Genomic DNA, 23,646 nt, shown 5'->3' on the forward strand with positions numbered 1-23,646 from the left:
TTATTCTAAGAGACTACTATTTTTTATTGTATTCAAATCACTGAGAGCTATCAAACAAATGTTGTATAATTACAATAACAATAAAGTCTCTTAAAAGTCTGTCAGTCCTGAATAACACTTTGTGTGTGGTTAAAAATTTATTTATTTTTTTTTACATCCTGGAGGCTTTAATTAGTTAGAAAAGATTAAAAAAAAAAAAAAAAAAAATATATATATATATATATATATATATATATATATATATATATATATATATGGAAATAAGCAACACAAATTGCTTCTTTCAAAACCGATATGTTGATGAGAATCAATTGTTTATTACAATAACATCCATCCATCCAACAAAATGCAATTAAGATTTCACTACAGGTCTAAAATGTATAAATGCTGTATAACGCTGTGTACATTATTTAAATAAAATAAGTAACCTTGTTTAAACAGTACATGATGAGATTTAATGAAGAAAAACCCGGAAGTACTAATCGACCTGACGTCATAAACATGTGCCGCTGTCTTGTCACCATGGAAACCGACAAACACAGCCGATTAGAGGTAAAGTTAGTGAACGGTAAAAAGCTGTAACTGTTAATGTATCAATAAATAGACAGAAAAAACGAAGGTTGAAATATTCTTAATAATAAATTTTCAGCAGCAATGTGTTGCATATCTTAATTATTAAGGTATAGGTGTTTTATTTATACAACTACTACTACTAATAATTATTATAAAAATAGAAAAAAAATAGATACCTAGCACCCATTGTATGTAAAAACCTCTTTAGAAAGTTAGAATCAGTAGCCATCCTTGAGGAAGACATTTTTAGGAGTCTAGATTGTATTTTAAAATGATTTTTATTCTTCTAAGATTTGTTTTTAATATCATACCACCGTAATTTCCTCCAAAATTAGACCGGAATTACGTTTAAACTTTACATCAATTCATCTGATGGACAAATTCATCCATTAAACCAAAGCTGCAATGTTAATGAACACCAAACCTGTAATGCTTTACTTTATCATGTTTTAAGGTGCTTCCTGAAGCTGGAATGGAATAAATGAAATGGAAGAAACCAAAGTAAAAGAGGAGAAGGAGGGTGAGGATGCAGGCCTCAGAGAGTTAACAGAACTGGAACAGACTCTAGACAAAGTGCAGATCAGCCCCTCATCTCCCCACCGGTGAGTTTACTAAAGTTCACTGGTGTTTGCTCTGTGCTCAGCATAATTATTACGCCAGACGATGCTCACAAACACCCCAGCTGTTTACAGTACATAATCATTAACTGGACAGAAACAATCACGTATAAATATGTATAAATGTATAAGTTGAGATGTAGAGGTGTAAAATTGTATATTGTGAAATTATCTCAGCGGGTACCTTCTTAGCGTGTGGCTGCTCAGAATTTTACTTGCAATTGCAATTACTTGCAAGGACACATACAATATTTATTTTATGTTAAAAACAGTTAGACTCACTTGTTTACCTACAGACATGTAGCCCTCTGGTGGGAAAATAGGGCACTATAGGGATTGTAAATATTAACTGAAATCTATATCACAGCTTGTACATGTTGTTATTTTTTGTCTTTGACTGTTGAAACAATATTTAAGCAAGTATTTTTTAAACAAATTTTAAAAAAATAATTGGCTTTAAAAAATGAATTAGTTCTGACTAACTGTAGAATTCAAAGAGACTGTAAGTTAGGCATTTCTAATTGTACATTTTTGCATTTTCCCCTGATCAGCCATAACATTAAAACCACCTAGGTTTTGGGTTCCCCTTGTGCTATGGGGGCAGATCTGGCCTCTGGTGGTGTGCACCAGGATGTTTGCAGCGAATCATTTGAGTAATGTGGGTTGCGGGGTGGGTCCTCACTGGATGCACTCACCAGTGCATCCCATTGGTGCTAGATTGGATTGCAGTCTGGGGAGTTTGGAGGCCGGGTCGGTAGCATAGGGCTCTTTGCCTGCTGAGCATGTGCATGGTGTGCTGTAGTGCACTCAGTGGTCTAGGTCCTTTCTATCATGGCCAGCATTGACTTTTTTCTACCATTTGTGCTGTGTTGGCCTTGGAATGGGATTGTATTAGGATTGGACTGGGATTGGACTGGGATTGGACTGGGATTGGACTGATCTTGGTTTAACATGGGCATGGGTAACCCTTGGGTGTCCATGATCCTGTCACCAGTTTGCCGGTGTATAGTTGATGACGGATATTGATCAGTTTACCTGTCATAGGCCAAAACGTTATGGCTGATCGGTGTGAATACACTGATTATACTAAGCCATTAAAGGAGTGGCATTCAAAACCCTCTACAGTCTGCCAAGTGAACTGCACTGGCAGTCAAAGCATTGACAAGCCTTCCCTTTATCCCCAACATGCTCCTCTTTTTCTGTAAGTCTGCTCACGAGGTGTTACTCATGCTTCATCTCTGGGCAGCATCCCTGTATGTATGCAGTGATTCACAGGAAAATACAGCTTTGTTTCCTTGAATACAGATTGTGTAACTCGTGATCTCCCTGAAGTTGGATGAAATGCACCATTAACAGTGTAGAAGCTAGAATTATTGCACTAGAAGCTATTCCATTTGGGAAAACTAAGCCAAGAAAAACGTTTAATACCAGAGTACAGTTAAGGTTTATAAACTGGTATAATACCGAAACATCAGCTATCCAGACTGACTCATTTCTTACAGGTCAGACCAGACGCCTGCACCAGATCTGTCGGAATGTCCTGCCTCGTACAGAGAGAACTCGGCCGAAGAGATGGTGTTGCTGTCCATGGCGGAAAACCTCAATTCTCAGTACTCCTTAATGTTCCCTGATCGCAAACCGCTCCTACTTTGCCCAGTCAATGAGTTTGGAGTACAGGTGCAGTATTTACAACACCCCAGGATCTGTACATTAGTTTCCCAACACCCAGTACTTAAGGACATTAAATGGTATGCGCATTAAAGCTTTGTGTTCTTGATTTCGTTGTAACAGAAGTTTGTGAGCACCACGCTGCGGCGCATGCTGCTACCCCACCCTGAGCTGTATGACTGGCAGGGCTGTGCTAGTTTCATCTCTGACTTTTTGACTTTGGAGCTGCTGGATTGTCCAACTGAAGTGGTGAGAGCGACTTCTGCAGCTTCTACCCTAAATACCGCACTTCCCGAAAACTAAGTATAGGATATTCTATAAAGAAATTGCTGATTTAATCATAAAGGCTGTCTCATGCCAACAGCATGGCGTTGTGATAAATAAACAAGATATCCATTTACATAAATGTGCAGACTGACTATTACACGTGCGCTGATTATCATACAGAGTGGTAACGTGCTTCTTACGACTGTGTGATTTTGTTCAGCCGAAAAAGCTCTACTCTTCGACGCACGTGGTGCGGACTCAGAGAGGTACGTGTTTCGATTTCTCCACTTTGCTCTGCAGTTTGTTGCTGGGCGCTGGCTACAACGCCTACTGCATCAGCGGATATGCTACCAAAGAGATGTGCCTGCTCGATCTGAGCAACCAGGAATGTCCTCTACTCAAACTTCAGGATACGGTGAGTGATCACACAGCCTCATCAAGTACATATAAGTCACCTAGAATTCCATTCGGAAAAATTGATCAAATAAGCAGGAATGATCATGTTGTCCCGGGTTGCGTACGTGTAGGTTGAGGGGAAGCTGTCCGAGCAGAAGGAGAAATCGATGAGGTACAAGGTTAAACCTGCACGAGAACTAAAGAGCACCTTCGAGCAGAAACAGGAGGAGAAAAAAAACCAGGAGCGTCAGGGATTGCCCGCAAAACCGCAGGATGATGAGAGACTAAAGGAGGTCTGAGTTCATCACCCTGATTAGGATCCATGCAGACCGAGCTGTAGTGGAAATCAAATCTCATTATGTTATGGCTTTGACTCTCTCTAGGATATTGGAAATTTAATAGAATAGCTTTTTTTGTGTGTGTGTATACTTTTCTACAGGAGCAGGGGCGTCACGCTGATCCTCTGTGGGGCTTACGGGTTCACAGCTGGGTTCTGGTTCTGGCAGGGAAACGTGACATATTGGATAACTTCTTCATCGACCCGCTCTCAGGCCAAAGCTATCCCACGTCCAGCCCGTGTTTCCTCGGCATCGAGAGCCTCTGGAACCATGAGAACTACTGGATCAACATGCAGGACTGCCGCTTCGGCTGTGCGGTCAGTGTGGATCACGATTTTAACCAGTGGTTTTAAATACTGATGGGAATCACCGGGATCGATTTCCGGCCAGGCTTGATTCCCGTCGCTGTGTGCATGGAGTTTGCATGTTCTCCCCGTGCTTGGTGGGTTTCCTCCGGGTACGCCGGTTTCCTCCCACAGTCCAAAGATATGCTAGGCTAAGGTTAGGCTTATTGGCTGAATACAGGATCAAGCGGTATAGAAGATAAGTAAGTGAGTGGGAATCACCAGGGATCTCCCGATACGATATTATCACGATTCGATCTGTATTAAGATTCTGTAAATATCATGATTTTATACCTTATTCAGATTTGATAAAGGGATTTTTTTCTAACTGTAACAATTGACACCTGTAGGATTATGGAAAAACTGCAACATTTTACCACCTCAAATGCAAACATATATAAACGTAAAAATACTTTTAGAACATTAATTCAAAAGAATCACTGTATATCACTCAATACATTTCCCACATATCTAGTATTAAAATGAAACAACGATTAAGCTTTGATTAAATTGTTTTAACTATAAAGTTGGAAGTTACTGTAAAATCTGGTAATCCTTTGCCATTTATTTTTGACTTTGTGTCTTTCAGGAGATGATATATGAACTGGATGATGTGCTAAAGTGGGAGTTTATGTTGAGTAGCCCGGGTGCAACCGAACATAAAGATGATCAAATGGATGTACGTATGGATGTTTTTTCTTGTTTTTACATCATTTCTTTTCTAGGCATGGATACACAGGACGAATCTCTTATTTAAATGTATGTTTTTCTCATACTAGATTTTTTTACTATTTGGTGAAAGCAGTGGAGACTATATTATATATTATATAATGCATATAGGAGAGTGCCATTTTTTAGCCAGGTTTAAATAAAATAAAATAAAATATTGTTAAACAACTGGTCACAAATGTCACATATGAACTTAAGGTTATGAGCCGGCGCAAGACAAAATACCAAAATCTCCCGAATTATTGATTTTATCAAATGATTTCACAATAAAGGCGTTTCTCCTTGGACTTAACCAAGATAAGTATGTCTGGAATATCTGGAGTATTTAATCACAGAATATAATCATTCAAAAGTGTATTATATCAAGCAATTTATAATCGTTTTATAAGAATTATAATATTAAATCATTTCCTAATTTTGTAATTTCCTAAACATTCTGCATTATTTTCTTCCTTCTACAAAAGAATTAGCATCCCATTGTCTTTAGGCTTGTCTTAAATCGATCCTCATATGGCCCTGTATCTTTTGTGTAATGTTCATCCTCTGTTTATGGCTGCAGGAGACTCCAGAAGAGCCTAAGCTTTTCGAGATGCCTCCGTCTTGGGTTGCACAAATCCACATCCCAGAAAAAGGTCATTTTTTAATGTGCATGACCTTTAATAACCTCAGCACACCTGGTCAGTCCTATAGATCATACCGTTCGATGCAGTGACCTTCTGTGTTTGCTGTTTGCCTTTAAAGATATGGAAAGTCGTTTCCCTGGTGGGTCGAAGGTTATCCGTTACAAGAAGGCCACGCTGGAGAAGTTCTGCCCTTATCTCAAACCCGATGGATTAGTCACAAGACTCACTACGTATGATGACCTGGATTGTGAGTTTTTTTCATAATAGGTTACATTTTTTTTATGATCAAAATTTCCACTAATCAGCTGATACAAGACTGTATTAAGTCTCTGATTGACTGCGGACTCAATGCTGTTCTTCAGTCGCCCTTCATCTTTTCTTTCATTCTTTCTCTCTCTTTTTGTGCATCGTGAAGGCACTCAGCTCAACACGGTCCAGGAGTGGTATGAAAACCGTCACGATGAGCTTCAAGAGCGAGAACTGAAAAAAGCCACCAATATTACTACTGAGCGTTTCTCATCAGGAAGGAGCTTCTGTCTAAAAAGTAAATTCATTACCTTCATTACCCTGTGTATATTATGTGTACATAGGATAAAGCTGTATAGACTATGGATTACACCATCCATTCCTTCATCCATCCATAAGTCTATACCTGCATCCATTGTATCTATCTGTAAGTCCATCCAACTTAGTCCATTAGCCTTCATCCATCCATCCATCCATCCATCCATCCATTCGTTCGTCTATTTACCTATCAGTCCAGCCACCTGTTCACCCATCCATCCATTCCTCCATCAATTTTTATATCTATCCATATGTTCTCGCATCTGTCCATCCATCCATTTATCCATCTAGCTGCATTTTGAACAAAGATAAAGCTCATTAATCCACAAACCCAGTCACTGACCGAGATTCTTGGCTCTGTGCAGCTCACAGGTACATGGATCTTGTCCTTGGGTCGGAGCGTCTTATGGAGTTCTACAGTAAAGCACGACATGACAACTTGCTCAGTCGAGTCGAGACGGCGACAGAAATGATCGAGACGTTTCAGGGCCGCCCTGACTTCCTCTGTTACCGACATGTCATCTATGGACCTTTGGAGCTGGCACAAAAAGCTGGAGATGAGCGACCCATTCAGGTCAGAATACACACACTATCGCACACAAACAAACACACACACACAATTTCACTTGCTGTAAACAACATTACACACCATTAACTGATATTGTCTGAGGCAGTGTGGTGGTGTAGTGGTTAACACTGCGGTTAGCACTGTCGCCTCGCACCTCTAGGGTCGGGGTTCAATTCCTGTCTCTGTGTGCGTGGAGTTTGCATGCTCTCCCCGTGCTTGGTGGGTTTCCTCCCACAGTTCCAAGACATGCAGATGAGGCTAACTGGCATTCCCAAATTGCCCGTAGTGTGTGTGAGAGTGTGTGTGCGATGGATTGGCACCCTGTCCAGGCTGTACCCCACCTTGTACGCTCAGTGACACCGAATGCAGGATAAAGCGGAGCTACCTTATGGCCATTTACCATATGAACCAGGCACATAAATAATATATATTGTTGACTACGAGTTGAAAGTTTGGACACACCTTCTAACTCCATGGTCTTTCCTGATTTTTATTTACTTCTACATTATAAAACAATACTAAAGGCGTCCATGATATACAATAATCTCTTTTTGAACAGTTGATATTGACATGTGTCGTCTACTTATAATGACTCTAATCTGATGATGAACTAGAATCTTCAACTGGTACTGTATATATGTGTATGTGTGTGTGTGTTTTAAGCAGAAGGTTGTGGAGAAATTCCAAAGGAATCGATCCAAACCTGCCGGCGAGGATGTGGCCGAGCTAATATTCCAGATTTTGCAGAAGCGAATCGAAGTCACGTATCACCTAGAGGACGACAGAATCATTCCAAATTTTGAGATCTTTGATAAACCTCCTAACCTTGATCACCCTTTCTCAGATGACATGGCCTCCAGCTTTCAGGTTCGACTGAAACATTTGTAGACAAAAACGCACACTGAGGCACACTTTCTCCTGTTTTGTTGCTTGATGTCTGTCTTTAAAAAAAAAAGGAACGCATAAGTGGTGTTATAAATACGAACTGTGTTTAAATCTGATTGTGGAAGAGAGTGAAGATATCCTAGGATGTCGAAAGAGGTTTAGCTAACATTTAGCACTGCATGGGTTGACATACTTCCTTTTTATCAATCTTTTTCCTCCTCATGCTCTCTGCGTTCCTGCAGGTGGACCCGTTTGCAAAACCCTTCCCAAAACTGTACCTGTACGAGACCCTCATGGAGATGATACAGAAGGAGGAGAAAGCCTTAATGAGTATCAAGGAATCTAAGAAAGAAGTAAGAATATTAAAGAATGTTTAAAAAAAATTGTTGTTTTTAATACATTAGGATCTGTAAAACAATGTGTGTGTGTGTGTGTGTAAGGTGAGGGAGATCCTCAAGGTAAGAAGCCAAGAGGAGAGTGCCATTAAGCTGAAGATCTCCATCTACGACATGGCTAGGAACGAGAAGGCGTGCCTGCACGTGGAAAAGCAGGTGAGGCAAATTTCAGTGAATAATATCAAGCGTCTGTTCTTATCAGATACTGTACGCTTGCAAATGTTAAGGTTTCAGCATCTTTATCATATTAAGATGACATCTGGTTTTTTTTCTTTCTCCTGTAGAAACACCTGGCCCAGGAGATGCAATTAAAGAAAGAATACGAGGATGTGGACATCTTGTCTCCGTTCCTGGCTCAGCTGGGAAACCCCAAGTCCCTGTCCAGACAGCAGGCCATGCAGATCCGTGCTAGCTGCCTCGAAAGCCTGAAGCAGAGACTTATAGACAGGGCCAACTGTATCCAGGCTCGGTTTGAAAAGGTGAAACTGACGTCTCTAGGATGTTTAGAAATGTGTTAGTGTAGCTGGAGATGTTAGAAACTTGGACGCATTTCACTGCTCCTGTGAGGAAGCTTACCACTTCTGACATCCCATTTTTCAAACTCCCAGCAACTTCCTTCACTGTGACTGACAGAGGCCACACCCTTCACTAAAATTTAGAGGCCACACCTCCTTCAATGTGACTGACAGACAGCAGCCACCCCCCCTTACTAAAAGTAATAGAGGCCACACCTCCTTTACCATGACTGACAGTGAGAGGCCACCCCCCCTTTTACTAAAATTAAGAGAGGCCGCACCTCCTTCACTGTGACTGACAGTGAGAGGCCACCCCCCTTTTACTAAAACTAAGAGCACCTCCTTCACTGTGACTGACAGACAGCAGCCACTCCCCCCTTACAAAAATTACCATGACTGACAGTAATGGGCCACCCCCCCTTTTTATTAAAATTAAGAGGCCACACCTCCTTCAATGTGGCTGACAGACCGCAGCCATCCCACCTTACTAAAAGTAATAGAGGCCACACCTCCTTTACCATGACTGACAGTGAGAGGTCACCCCCCCTTTTACTAAAACTAAGAGAGGCCACACCTCCTTCACTGTGACTGACAGACAGCAGCCACTCCCCCCTTACAAAAATTACCATGACTGACAGTGAGAGGCCACCCCCCTTTTTATTAAAATTAAGAGGCCACACCTCCTTCAATGTGACTGACAGACCGCAGCCATCCCACCTTACTAAAAGTAATAGAGGCCACACCTCCTTTACCATGACTGACAGTGAGAGGCCACCCCCCCTTTTACTAAAATTAAGAGAGGCCACACCTTTTTCACTGTGACTGACAGACATCGGCCACCCCTCCTTCCCTAACACTAACAAAGGGCACACCTCCTTCAGGGTGACTGACAGACTGAGGCCACACCCCCTAATTAACATTAAGAGGCCACACCTCCTTCACTCAAAATTGACTGACAGACAGAGGCCATGCCTCCTTCCCTAAAACTGACGAGGGCGCACCTCCTTCACTGCGACTGATGGAGAGAGGCCACACCCCTTAATTTAAATTCAGAGAGGCCACACCTCCTTCTCTAAAACTAACAGTTTTAGAGAAGGGGCCACACCTCCTTCACAAATAGGCACCAACCTACAGTTAGAAGCTCTTGGCTTCTTCTTGGTGCTTACCAGCGTTTGGGATCCACTTTGTTGCATTACCGCCACCTTCTGGTCTCGATCTTCATTAATAAACCATCAAATACTTTCCTCCTTGTCCTCTTTCTCCATTTTATTCTGGTGGCCCTTACATGTACTCATGACAGTACTGACCTTCACAATGCAGTTTAAAGCAAATTAAAACTAACTCGTTCCTTTCTGAAGCTTGTTCTCTGTGTGTGTGTGTGTATGAGAGAATAGGAGACTCAGGAGCTCCTGCAGAAGCAGCAGTGGTACCAGCAGAACCAGGATAACTTGACAAAAGAGGAAGAGGAAAAGTATTTGGCGTACTGCTCCGAAGCCATGTTCAGAATCCAAATTCTGAAGCTGCGGCTCAGCCGGTAAACACTAAACACTTGGACTTTACCTCATTTACAATGCTAATCTAGAAAAGGTTTCAAATTACTTCTTTTTTTTACCGTCTTGTTATTTAACAGTGGTTCACATCAATTAAGGTCTTACTCTTCCTCTTCTTCCTGGCCTTTTAAAGTCGACTTTTCAGTCCCCCCTATCTTCCCTACATGCTCCCTGTTGTGTTGCTGGTCCTTTTGGCCTTCCACTTATACTTTGTAATGAGCTCCGATATTATCTTTATACAGTATAGGAGATATGCTGACCTAAATAAACTCAATGACCAGGTCATTAGCCGACTTAATTTTTTGCCACTTAACGAAGCGACCCCTACCATTATTTTCCCCCCTATGATTAGTCTCACGAAAAAATGGTATTTAGTCCCAATATGTGATTTTTTTTTCTTTTCTGTTTTGCTTCTGTAGCCACAAGGAGAGCGCACCACAGAGGTATCAGGCCCTGGACAAGAAGCTGAAACAAGATCTCAGACTCGTACAGCATCTGGACTGACACCCTCTCGTAAACTCTTTAAATTATTTTTCATTAATTTGCTCATTTGGTTGTTCATTTCTCCCTTTTTAAAACTCTACACTGGCCGCCAAAAAAATAAGTCATATACAATAGCCATGGCATTTTTTCGAGAAGCTTATGTAAAGGTTTACTTTTTTTTTGCATAATATAAACTGCACTAAAGATAGTTACAGTACATAAATAATTCTACAGTTCGTTGTGGTACTACGGTACAGTTCATGCGATAGAACAAAGAATTAAAATAAGGGCTAAAACAAGAAACCCAAAATAATTAACCCCAAAACATAATACCACAATACACAGAATGGGTGTATCACTTCTTCCTCCACTCTTCTCACCCTGATGAGCCAATCATTCTGAAAATGGGTAAATCTGGACTGATCAGACCACATGACGCTCCACAGTCCGTTTTTTATGCTTCCTAGCAAATTGAAGCCCCTCATATTAGTCTCACTAATAAGTGCTTGTGGAGAAGTTCTTACTTTCACTATTAAACCTAGCCAGGAGTTGTAGTGTTTTTTTGTACGATTTGATTTCAAGTGTTTAAAGTTCGTGATCCTCCATCATGCTCATTAAGGATGTTTTTCCAACCACATCTCTTCCCCAATAACGGTGCACCACTATCCATCCGTCCATGTGATTTTCATTTTTTAACCCCAATTAAGTAGTTTCAGCAGTCTCCTTAGTTGTTTTCTTGGCTTCAGACAGTACAGTAATTTGATTATTCTGAAATAGTCGTATATTTGCCATGACCACAGGATATTTCTTCTGACATGGTTGTTTAACAAACATAAAGCAACTCCGGCATCAGAGTTAAATAAATTGTTGCCACTGAAGTATTGTTGTCACTGCAGTAATTATTTTTTGGCCACAACTTTTTTCACTAGGTTATTTGTCCACAATTTAGACTGGTCCAGTTACCAATCCAGCAAAAGCACAAATTGAGAAATACATCATTTTACACATCCAGTGAAAGAATTTCAATTGTTTTTAAGTTCTGCCTGGTTTCAGTCCATCAGCAACTTGGACCACCAATTTCCCACAGCCCAAAAAGTGGAATAAACTGTAAGAATTGCAGGCGTAAACAATGAAATGAATAAAACCAGTCTGACTTTGCAGCATCTACTCACAAACAGCCAAGAGGCATCTTATAGTTTGTTACATTATATAAAAAAAAACTTTATTGCCATTTTCACTATAGATTATACACTTAAACTCAATAGCAACACCACTACTTGAATGAAATACAAAAATGATGCATCAGAACTGCCAACATTCTGCTCTCAAGTGCAAAATGTTAGAATATTATTAACCAAAGTTTTTTAATTAATTATTAATTAAACAGGGCTTAGTAATGCAAACTATTTACAAAAAAACATCAAGTACTTCATGCCATGCTCCTTAAATTACTTAACAAATTAAATCCTTCAAGCGCTTCAGTGGCAGAAAAACAAAAAAGCTAGATGGTCAGAGACCCAGTGGAGACCTGGAGAGAGACCTGAAGTGTATTCTAAAATGTCTGTTTAAATAATAATAATAATAAAATAAAAAAAAAGAGATGACAGAGGAAGAGTGAAGATCTCCAGGTTACACAAATTACAGCACATCTGCACATCCACTGTAACTCCTAAACATGACACAGAAAAGCCTGGAGTGGTTAACACCCGTCAGTATATACAAAGAAACAAACCTCAAACAATTGTGCACAAGACTAAACAAGCAAAAAAAACAAACAAAAAGTTTACTTCATATTATACAGCTGGACAAACCTGTGGTTTTATTTTTTTATTTCCTATTTTCAATATGTTAATCTATACATAAACCAGACCTGAAAACCGGCCGAGCTGTGAGTGGTGAGAAAGACTAGCGGAGGTTAGCAGTTTAGCTCGATGTAGTTAACTAGATGCAGGAGAAGGTAAGGGCCGGGGTGGGTGATGAGTGTTTGTATGAGCTCGTCTCTATTGCCGGTTACTCTTGATGCGCTCGAGCCTCTTTTTGAGGTCATCGAGGTTGGAGGCGGGTGAGGAGGCGCGGCCCGGACTGTGTGAGCGCGACTGCTCTTGCTGTAGCTGTGACTCACGCGACTCCTTCAGTTGTGACAGCTTGCTGTGAAGCATGTCAGTGGAGGACGCCAGTGGGGGCCTGGACAGCAGGGAGAGAGGACGCTCATCTTCCTGCTGCTGCTGCTGCTGTTGCTGCTGCTGAGAATGAAATGAGAATTAGACTCAAAGTTTAATAAAGCACTTTTACTGCACTTTTTTTTTACCCACTTTTTAAAAAAGACAAACCATTGTGACTGTGCATAGCTGAATGTTACTGATCATTTTTATTACCAATTACGCATCACTTTATTATCTTTAATGTAAATCAGGGATATTGATATCATAAATCTGATCATTGATATATTGAATCATATATATGATTCAGGTGTTTAGTGTTTGTTCATACAGTACCAGTCAAAATTTTGGACACACCTTCTAATTCAATGTATTTTTGTTGAGTGATTTCTATTTTCTTTATTCTAGAAAAATACTGGATTTTTTTCAAAACTATGAAATAAACACCTGGCATTTGGTAATTAACAACAACAGCCAGTTGTTATTATAAGACATGAAGGTCAGCGTTTCTGCAACAGTTCTTACAAGATCAGTATTGTCAGGTGTGTTTGCAAAACAAGCACCATGATAAAACTGTCCCTGTCATGAAGACCTTCTCAAGAAAAGCAAGACCAAAACTTACCACTGCTGCAGAGGAGAAGTTTATTTAGCGTTACCAGCCTCAGAAATCACCAATTAACAAACGGCACCTCAGATTAGAGCCGTTATAAAGGATTTACATAGCAGAAGCAGCAGATGCATCTCAATATCAACTGTTCAATGGTGATTACTGTACATTTTGTATTCTTTTAGCATTGTTTACAGTGTATAAAGAAATAAAAATCATAAAGACCATGCAAGTAGATGGTTTGTCCAAACCTTTGACTGGTAATATATAGTATATAAAACTACTGTTTTATACAAGTGGGTCCTTAGGACTGTAGATTAGAGTCAGTTAACATGGTAATGAACTCCGTCCCTGACGTAATATTTACATTACACTAATGATATGTAAAATGAAGTGTAGAAGGTATGATTAAAGTGTACAGTTTTGTATGCTAAACTAAACATCATATACGTCTATTAGGATTGTCTCAGAACTTGAATGCAAAACCTTCAAACACTTAACATTTATTAACTGCCCCTAAATTTAATAATAATAAAAAAAACCTAAATATGATCATATTTGATAACAGCATGTGATTTAAACCTTAGAGTTCTCAAGTCCGTGGCGTTGCCGGAGGATCTTCAGTCTTTCGTAGTACACAGCAGGTTTCAGATCCTCCCCATTACTGCTGACTGACATGGAGCTGTGGTTGGAGGGGTACGCAGAATCCACACTGTGCTGTGGGATCACTGGATCAACACAAGAAACGTGAATATATTATTACAACACGCACGCACACACACACAAAGTGTAGCAGTGGAGATGCACAATAACCAGTCATTACAATTCATGTCTGTGTACAGCTGATAGTTCTGGGACATCTTACAGTCATAGTTCAAGTCAAAAACAAATCAGTTATGATGTCCAGAGTCTTTTATTCTCTACCAAAAACATATTTTACTACCAGTACTTTACTGTAGTTCCTATTCAAAGGAACAAATCCACCATAGAAGAAAAAAAGAAATATAGTTAAAATGTTCTCCCTGGTTTTTATGACACTTAAAACATTTAATTAAATTAAACAATAGCCCGATGTTACGAATCATCTAGAGATACATGGGTGAGGGGGGAAAAAAATCGGAATATAGAAGGGAAAAAAATAAATAAATAAATTAAATAAAAGAGAGACTACGTGACTTATTCTTCGAGGTCAATACCCCAGCGGGGAAAAAAAAAAAATTACTCTGAATACAAAAACTGAATGTCTTTATATTTTAGGCCAAGCTAAACAATAACTTCCTCCAGGCCTGTTTAACAAGGCTCGTGCAACAACGGGGTTTGTCATGACTGTTTGCTTTTTCTTTTTCCTTAATTTTTTTAGCGATTGGCAAGTCCATTACTGACACTCGCTGCACTGGATCGGTAACATGACCCTTCCCAGTAAAAATCAAGTTTGGCATTATTGCCACCTGCTGAACTAAACCGGTAAAGCCAAAGAGTCAAAGTTTGTGAAATCTCGCAAAATGTAACCTTTTTTTTCCTCCAAATTAAAAATAAATAAATACATTTTTTATCCATGTGCAATGGCCTGTTTTTTTTTTCCTTACCTAGATCCCCCCCCCCACCCCCACTCATGTGCCTTAAGGAGCTCCGTATGTTTTAAACTTTAGGGGGGAAACAAGACACACACTTGGAGCACCATCAGTGACTGTGTGTGTGGGCGTTTTTATCTTTTTACCTGAAGAACTTTGCAGGCGGCTTTTCCCCTCCCGCTCCGACTCGATCATACGCAGTCCGCGCTCGACGTAGCTCTGGAAAAACTGGGACGTGTTTTTGAGGAACGGCTCCAAGTCAGCGTCTGAATACTTCTGTTTATATTCATACAGCTCTGTTAAGCCCTGAGGAAGAGAAGTTAAATTACTGTTACTATACTGTAAGTTCTAGCTGGTTAGTGTAAGAGAGTGTAAATAAACAGAGTCCTAACCTCTTTAGTGTTCTCCTTTGAGCCAATCTTTTTAAAGATCTCCGAGAGGATGTCGCTCACTTTTGCTTTGATCACCTTATCCTCCTGTTAAGAGTAAAGTTAAGAGAACATTATATATATTACATCATTATATAACATGCTAACAACCCCAGGAATTCCTATTAAAATAAATGATCTCACCCTGGGCTGAGAGTAAAGTTATAGCTTATGAAGTGTAAAAGATTAATTAAAGTATTTGGTGACGTACAGATCGGAAGGCCATTTTCTCAGAGTTCTGGTCAGACTTGAGGCCTGAGAAATTTCCTGAATGTTTCACCACCCGTCTCAGATGAGCCTCCAGTTCAGACTCGTTCCGGTTCTCGATCATCGACAAATGGTCCAGTATCTGTGTCAACACATCCAGCACCGCATTATATTATTTTATATATATATACATATATAAAAACATACACACAGACACAAGATGTCAGTAGCTGCACCATTTCTGTGCCATCACGTGACTATCGAAAGGCATATATTTTTTTATGTTAAGGCGTGTATAGTGTACATTTGTACACCAGAAGAAGAAGCGCTTATGTCACCCACAAAGCGGAAGGAGAGGCTAAGAGTTAGCTGTGTATTGATTTGAGGGAGCGTTCTGTTGCGGGCTGCAAAATAGAAGGGAGCAATAAAAATATCAGCGAGCCAAGAGAAAAAGAAACCAGCCAGAGAAAACGACAGAACACGTCAGTAAAGGCTGGCAAAAGTAGAAACTTCTAGTCCTCAAAGTTTAGTTGCACAACTTAGTGTTTTTGTATAATTATTTATTTTAATGTGTGCCTTTTTTTGATCCTTGAAGTCATTTGAAATACTTTTTTATTTTTTTTACATCTGAGAAAAGGCTTTAAAATAAGAATGTATGGCACTGTGATATACTTAATTCATCTCAGTCAACTTTAATACCCCTAATATCGTTGATGTGGTGGCCAGAAATACCATGCGTCATGATTTACCGCGGGTTTTGGCGCTGCGATTACGTTTCCATCTTTCCGCGTGAAAAATTAAACACGTTTAAACTGCCTTAAAAACATGTTTAAACATTTTTTTTTTTTTGGCGGACCTTGCAGAACTTCGCGGTACGTCAACTAGCTAGACATGATTACCAGCTGCCACACATATTAAAGGGATCTACACTGATGCAGGTGTTGCCCTTATTGTGTGTACTGTCCTGTACCTTGGCCCCAGTGAGCTTGCAGAGTGTGTGCAGTAAGGTTTTCAAAGTGCGATGCGGCACGTCGCTTTTCAGCTGCTTCAGCTTCTCTTTAGGGAAAACCTTCATGAAGTTATGGACGTCCAGCAGGATGCGATCCAGGTTAATACTGTTAATGGTCTCGGGCAGGAAGCGGATCATTCTCCACAGACACTGCAGAGAAATGAGCAGCGTTTAACACCCGGGCATAAAGGCTGTATCATTTTTATTCCATATAACTGCGAGTCTTCTTTACCTTCATGACAAGCTCAGAGAACATGGGTGATCCTGCAGTGGTGATCAGGCTGTCCTGTAGTAGCACCAGCAAAGCACTGCAAAACGACAAAGATCATCATCATCATCATCATCATACTGTTAATAACAGCCTCGTCTATGAAAATACTGAGTGTAAATGGTTTCTTCCTCCTGTGAAACGTTTAAAAAAAAATGGTTAGGAAAGTACTGTGTAGTCATGTTTTGAATCAGGAGTAAATGTAAATAAATATGCCATTCCCTTCACCACTTCAGTCCTATGATGCAGGATTACCTCTTACTAAAATAGTAAAAATAAACAGAAAACGTCACATCAAAAATGACAAACTTTAAATCTGTTAATATCGAGCACTTTTTAAACACGTCCCTATGTAAGTAATGATAGACGCTTATTAAAATGCACATATTTAGAGCTGCTGCTAAAAACAAAAAAAAAAACCAAAATGAACACCTTTTTACTAATTATAATTGCACATTTAACATCAACAGTGCTTTATTTTTTTTGTTGTCCTTGACCTGCAATTCTGATCAACTATCAGGTATGGTTCTGCTCACCTTAGGATATTAGTTTGATCGGACTTCTCTAGCACTCGCACCACCAGCAGGTTGACCGAGCGGATGAGCTGCTGGCCGTCCTCGATGTCCTCCACCCTCGAGTCCAGCATCAGTGTGATCAGGCCGTGCATCAGATCCTTTAGCACACCCATAGACGCCTCCCGGGCCAGGCTCTCCATTGAGAACAACTAAAGACACACACAAACACTTTCTTTATAAACAGCCACAGAATCATAGTTGAAGATGAGTTTTCTGGAATCAAAGAACGATATTAATACCATAATGTGTCGACCCCTGAAATTGTGAAAGAACGCAAATTTTGGATGTTTAAACATAGTTTTAACCCTACATATACTCTCAAAACACTTTGCATAATCAAACTCAGCTTAATACATAAATAAAATAAATAGTAAAGGTTAACCCGTATACTGTACAGTACTGTACCGCTGTGTCTCCCGCAGTGCTAGAATGTAAAATAACGATGTTACTGTAATTCATGCAAGTGTGTTTTCTTTGGTATGTCTTTGCTCTACGGTTGCTTTGTGTTCATTTGCTCTACAGTAGTAAAAAAAATGTGTACAGTATTATATTTTATATGAAAATTTAGCTATTGATGTTACAAAATGAGTTAATTGTATTGTTGTTAACAGTTTGGCATTAAAACGCATAAAAAATTATATCAATATGCCATAAACTGTGGAGTATATTTGCGGTTTCCTAAAAACAATGACAATTATTAGTTGTTAGCTGCCAGATGAACCTCTCACCGAGAGCATGTTGCCAATGATGCAGCTGTACAGTTTAAAGATGTCCTTCTTGTCCAGACGGTCGTCGGCCATGTGAGTATTGTAGATGAGGCGGAGCTGCATGAACGTGGCAATCAGGAACTGATCTATGTGTCCTGACATGGCTTCTGCTTTGTCTTCCTGCCGCAGCACCTCATCGATCTGCCAAGTGGGGAAAAAAAGAATTACAGGAATTCATTATTGCTCCAAACATTTAAACTAATTTAAAATGTGTACTAAAGGTTATAACAATCTTAGACCCTTAATGTTTTTTGTAATGTGGTTTTTGTAATAGTAGGCTTAGTGATGAGAAACAATTTATAATGTCAGTTAAAAAAAATTCCTTCAGAACTTGTATTCAGAAGGAAGCTCAAAACATAAGTGTTCTCAACCTCCGCACCTGTGCCAAAGCCTGGATACTGGTGTTAATGTCACCACTGGCCACCTGTGAGATGACAAAGTTGATAGTGGAGGCTGTGCTGTTGTGGAGGTCGTCAAAGTGAGGAGAGACGGAACGAATCCTGTATAAGGAAAGTAGACACGTACATTTGGATAAATCATTTAAAAACAGCTTTGAAAGATCAAGCTCGTACCCAAAGTGTAATACGGTTAAACCTTGGATTGGGAGTATAATTTGTTCTGGAAAGCGTGCTTGTAATCCAAAGCCATCATACAATCAAAGCAAATTTTCCCCATAAAAAATAATGAAAACTCAATTCATTTTGCAACACAAAAATATTCTTTAAAAATTATTAATACAAAATATTAGGTAAAAATAAAACAAATTCACCTGCACTTTACACCTAGGAAAAGAATCGTAGCTGGTGTGAGGGAGACAGAGAGGAGAAGGACGAGGAGGGTTATTGTGGTGGACAACATAATCAACGGAATCACTGCTGTTGGCTAAACTCTCTCTAATGTTTTCCATGGAAACACAGGCGCATGGATGTTGACTATACAAGAGACGCATGTGCACTGGGACCAAGCATGGAAGACACGATTACCCACAATCCCGCAGCGCAAGAGAGAGAAGAACCACTGGCTCAGTTCATCACTTGACGCTCGGCGGACAGACACAGCGTATACGTACTGCTTGTAGTGCAAAACCACGCTTGTTTATCAAAAGTTTAAATTTATAATACAAAAAAAAAGCTTGTCTTGCAAGTTACTCACAATCCAAGGTTGTTGTTCCCCCCACCCACACACACAATTCAGGGGTGAACATTCAGCAGATTTTAGCAGTTTTGTTTTAGGCATTACAAACTGACTGCCCATACGTTCCACCAAGAAATGTGAAAACACATCAGCAGCTTTAATTCGGTTAATCATAATCAGAACAGTGTGCTTACTTGGGTTCGGGGATCATCACGGGCTCGAGGAGCTCATCCAGTTTGTGCTGCACGAGATCAGGGAAGTCGCTGACGCGTGTGTGGTCGTTTTCAATCATGTCCAAGTCGAGCTGGAACTCCTTGGGGATGGATGGTGCTGTGTGCTCGGAGTGGGCATTCTGTGACCGAGCTTGACTGGTGGAGGACCACAAAAAGAGAGAGAGAAAAAAAATGTCCTTCACACAATTTAACTGAATAACGATACATACTAAGACAGAAAGCAAATCCTTGTACACTTTTCCAACAGCTTATTGTGATCATAAACACTGATTATTACAATTCTTACAGGCGAGTTCATCTTGAGGCTCAGCAGAAGCTAATCTTTTAATTGATCTGGGATGTTGGATTTAAGTGCAAAAGGACTGGGAAAGTATCCATCAGTAACATCAGTAACTGATGTTATTAGTGGAAATGAGGGTGGTGTCAAACTTTTCTAATTCAGTTTGCTACTTGTGTTATTTGTCTAAGGGTTGGTGCGTGGCTCGTGGGAAAAGAGCCTACGACGATTCGGCAGTACTTACATCCTATACGTGCGATACATTATTCTGTCCAAGGAGAGCAGAGAGGAAAAAGAAATCATAAAAAAAAGAGAGACAAAGAAACTTAGATCTGGGAGGCAAAACATGCAAAAGGACAGAATCAAACACAGGAGCAATGTCTGTTGAATCTTTTAAATTTAACCTATACAGTCCCAACCGGACTGCCTTGTTAATAATTCAGTAAAGTGGATTTTTATTATTTTTATTACTTACTGTAGGTCTTTTTTTAAGCCTAAAACATTTCTTATTAATAATTAACCTTACATGTAGCTAAAAAAATCCCACAGTTAAACACAACATATAAATACACCACCCTGACCCAGCTACCCTAATGCAGATGCGTTAAAAAAAAGAAAAAGTTTACATTCATCTTCACATATACAGATTGTCCCCGACTTACAAACAAGTTCTGTTCCGAGAGCATGCTCGTAAGTCATATTTGTTCTCAAGTCCGACTAAGTGAGTTTTATACGCCTGCGACACGAATAAACAATGAAAAGCATACCAGGATGCCATTTTGTCTCAGAGCTGTTTTCCACTTTATTGGACAGTGAAGTCTGTTTTGTGAAGGATTTTCCAAAATTTGTATTATTAACCAACAGGACAGATTTGCAGGACAGACATTTTCTATCAATCACTTTGGACACTTTATATTCACTTACACAATGAAACTATTAGTATCTGGTGCACTGCAGTGTCTATTTTTTGTACAATAAACGTGAGCTTCTTCCATGATTGAACTGGAAGTAGAGCCGCAGTCCGTTCGTATCTGCGAAAATTTGTAAGCCAAATGTCGGGGACTGCCTGTACATTTTTTCCATAAAGCATTTTATGAAGGATTTTTGGACTGGTTCACAGCAAAAATTACCCTGGATGTTGAAAACCTACTTGAGTTTGTTCGGCACCTCCTCTTGGGCAGGTTTGCGCAGGAAGGTGCCATTAGGATTACTCGGCGGCTCCCTCTGCGCTTTCTCCTGTTTGGTCGGTGGGGCAGGCGTCTTCTTAGCCGAGCGCTTGATCCGCTCCTCCAGCATGCTCATGTCCTTCTCAGAGAGCTGTGGAGCAAAGGAAAACAATAACGCTAAATAAAAGTAAGAAAAAACATTTTTACAGTATAAAATTTGTTATACCTTAATGATTTGACAACAATTGCAATTTAAACATAATACAGTTTATCGTTTTATAGTTAGGATATATTTTTGTGGAACAGCTGCAAAACAACCGCCAGCTGCATTTTTCTCATTTTTTTTCTTTTGAACTTAATGAGACAAAAATGCAGCTTAGAATGTCCTTGTTGCTGAAGGTTTTCCCCACTACTCTTTTGGGTCATGTGCAAGGCAAGCTGACGGTTGTGACATCGGGAAGAAGAAGAAAAAAAAAAGTATTTTGATACAATATTTTGTATTTTGTACAATATGTATTTTGACTTTCTATTCAGGGTAAAAAAAATATTTTTTTACACTGGAGTTAATTGTGCCAGCACAGCAGTACAGCAACACCATTAAACAGGGCTGCAACTTATTAAATATCCATTACAAAAGTCAATTTTTCAAATGCAATTTTCTGCACCCTAGATTGTTCTCCCTCAACAGACACGCGATCCTCTGAGACTAACCCATGCACTGCTGAGGCATTACTGTGAAATGCCACAGTAGTGAAAGCTATTCAGAAAGCCATTATCTGGCGTTCTCGATACTGAAGAAGATTGTTCTTCAGTATCGAGAACAATCTCAAAGCAGCCATCACTAAAAGGCTCCAAAAGCAGGAAGTTGCCTTACATTGCCGATGAGTTTGAAGACCTGGTCCCCGCAGACGTTATAAGCTGCCACCACCGTGTTTAGAGCTGCGTTGCGCACAGATGTGTCGCGGTCTCCGATGTGAACGGCGATGTCTTTCAGAGCCTTGGCGGGCGTCGGCTGGCACACGTTCATGCCGTTGTTCTCGATTAGGCACCCGAGCTCTTCGAGACATTCTGAAGCCGAGGTCAATAAAATTAAACAGAGTGAGACAATCAGCCTTATAGTACCACCTATAAATAACTTTTATTTCAACCAACGTAGCTTAGTTTGTAATTTAAAAGCCTTTCTTGTAGCCCTTTCCCCACTGCACTGAAATTAGCTACCTTCGTATTATATGATCATTTGAGCACTAGAAACACTTCTATACATTATAGAGTAAAATTTTTTTCCCCTAAAGTTTCAATTCGTATCATTATTTTAGTTTTATAATAATTTTGGCCTGAAAGTCACTACGAAAAAAAATGAAATCTGTCTCGACAACATAGACACATCAGAAGCTCAAACATATACACAACTCATTGCAAAAGTATTCGCTCGCCTGTCTTCACATGCATATAAATTTAAGTAACATTCAATTCTTAATCCATACCATTCAATATGATCAAGTTCCTTCACATCAAACTTACTTATCCAGCAGGGGGGATGAGGGTGCTTGAGCACTCGCCCCTTTCCCCCACAATGCCTCAAGTGCCCTTTTCTTGTTTTTGTTGTTGTTGTTTTTTAATGTGTATGTGCGTATGGAGCCCTGTCTTTGCCCCTCAACAATAAAATGTAACTATCAATCTCAATTTTGCTAAATAAAAAGATCTGGCTTGCATCAGTCACATGACTGCCATTAACCAATGCTCGCCCTTGAGAGCAGAGCACGCTCGTTACGAGCTGGGTACGAGCTCGCAAAGTGCATTTTCGCGCATTTTCTGCAGGCTGGGTAGTGCGGAGCTAGAGGAGAAGCAGGCAAAATAAATTTTAAGGTGCAGACTGCAACAAAACAATAAATAGGGTGTACAGCGCACACTATAGTCTATAACAACAAATGTATTAAAATAAATGAGCAACAGCGCGAAAAAAACTGTTTTTAAAGAAAATATATTAAGTAACATGATATTAGGTTTATATTTCAAATTAGATATAATGCTGATTTTACAGCAGTAAAATTATTGTATCTCTACAGTTTAAACATTTAATAAGCACTGCATGTGCATCTTTCTGTTTTATGTGTATCGATTTTTAAAAATTATTACTAATAATAACAAATATTCCAGACATGCCTCGTAAGGCATGTGTCCCCACCTGATGTCAGTCATACAGTATGATGCAATTCTAGATTGAATGCGAGTTGTTATTCAGCCTGTTCTAACTTTGAGTACCCGCCCATGGTTATATGCATGTGAAGGCAAGTGAGCGAATACATTTGGCAATATAGTGTATATATAATAAGCAATTTGTGGTTGTATTTTTATCTAAGCAAGTAATTAGCATTTTAAGATAAAGCAGTCTGAATACATTTACTCATAAGCAAAAATGCACAATATTAACACAAATATTCCTAATTTACCTTAAATTCTTAAAATGAAAAAAATTAAAAAAAAAAAAAAAATTAATAAATATAAAAAGATTAAAAAAATAAACAAAACCTGATCTCTGCTTGGAGTTCTTGGACTTGGTCCCCTCCATGAGGAAGGGAAACATTTTGCTTGGAGGATACACAATACACAGCATGGTCAAAATGGCACGGACGTCTTTGCGCACCACGTCTTTGGATTCCCCGACCTGCTTGGAAAAACAAACAAAAAAAAAAAAACGGAAAATAATGGCACAATCAGGATGAGGCCAGG

General features: G+C 39.6%; 2 protein-coding genes across 4 annotated transcripts in view; one reads left to right on the plus strand and one right to left on the minus strand.

Moving 5' to 3' along the window:
- The first annotated feature begins 526 nt into the window (after positions 1-526).
- ccdc135 (coiled-coil domain containing 135) lies at positions 527-11,430 on the plus strand. The gene is made up of 18 exons (XM_053505578.1): positions 527-552; positions 1,028-1,175; positions 2,693-2,867; positions 2,982-3,107; positions 3,346-3,540; positions 3,653-3,814; positions 3,961-4,176; positions 4,793-4,882; positions 5,492-5,564; positions 5,674-5,802; positions 5,971-6,099; positions 6,485-6,693; positions 7,354-7,554; positions 7,815-7,925; positions 8,013-8,123; positions 8,252-8,446; positions 9,877-10,016; positions 10,452-11,430. The coding sequence occupies exons 2-18, from the start codon at positions 1,060-1,062 to the stop codon at positions 10,534-10,536; spliced, it is 2,463 nt and encodes an 820-aa protein (XP_053361553.1). The 5' UTR covers positions 527-552; positions 1,028-1,059; the 3' UTR covers positions 10,537-11,430.
- A 260-nt stretch (positions 11,431-11,690) lies between these two features.
- The window catches only part of ckap5 (cytoskeleton associated protein 5), a 42,277-nt gene continuing 30,321 nt past the window's right edge, over positions 11,691-23,646 (minus strand). The window contains exons 31-45 of one of the 3 annotated variants that reach the window (XM_053505575.1): positions 23,446-23,581; positions 21,791-21,984; positions 20,901-21,067; positions 19,995-20,018; positions 19,435-19,608; positions 18,486-18,606; positions 18,068-18,247; positions 17,301-17,488; positions 16,729-16,804; positions 16,458-16,646; positions 15,492-15,629; positions 15,245-15,328; positions 14,999-15,158; positions 13,864-14,009; positions 11,691-12,758 (exon numbers count right to left, since the gene is read on the minus strand). In XM_053505575.1, the coding sequence (XP_053361550.1) occupies positions 12,516-12,758; positions 13,864-14,009; positions 14,999-15,158; positions 15,245-15,328; positions 15,492-15,629; positions 16,458-16,646; positions 16,729-16,804; positions 17,301-17,488; positions 18,068-18,247; positions 18,486-18,606; positions 19,435-19,608; positions 19,995-20,018; positions 20,901-21,067; positions 21,791-21,984; positions 23,446-23,581 (2,220 nt within the window). In that variant the 3' untranslated portion in view covers positions 11,691-12,515. The remainder of the gene's footprint in view (positions 12,759-13,863; positions 14,010-14,998; positions 15,159-15,244; positions 15,329-15,491; positions 15,630-16,457; positions 16,647-16,728; positions 16,805-17,300; positions 17,489-18,067; positions 18,248-18,485; positions 18,607-19,434; positions 19,609-19,994; positions 20,019-20,900; positions 21,068-21,790; positions 21,985-23,445; positions 23,582-23,646) is intronic. The other 2 variants (XM_053505576.1, XM_053505577.1) reach the window with 2 other exon arrangements.

This window comes from Clarias gariepinus, chromosome 10 (genome assembly GCF_024256425.1).
Source record: "Clarias gariepinus isolate MV-2021 ecotype Netherlands chromosome 10, CGAR_prim_01v2, whole genome shotgun sequence".
Taxonomy (NCBI): Eukaryota; Metazoa; Chordata; class Actinopteri; order Siluriformes; family Clariidae; genus Clarias; species Clarias gariepinus.

Coding starts and splice junctions, on each gene's coding strand:
- ccdc135 (XM_053505578.1), top strand. CDS start 1,060: ATGGAAGAAACCAAAGTAAAAGAGGAGAAGGAGGGTGAGGATGCAGGC. Junction 4,883..5,491: donor ATAAAGATGATCAAATGGAT/GTACGTATGGAT, acceptor TTATGGCTGCAG/GAGACTCCAGAAGAGCCTAA. Junction 5,803..5,970: donor TACGTATGATGACCTGGATT/GTGAGTTTTTTT, acceptor TGCATCGTGAAG/GCACTCAGCTCAACACGGTC.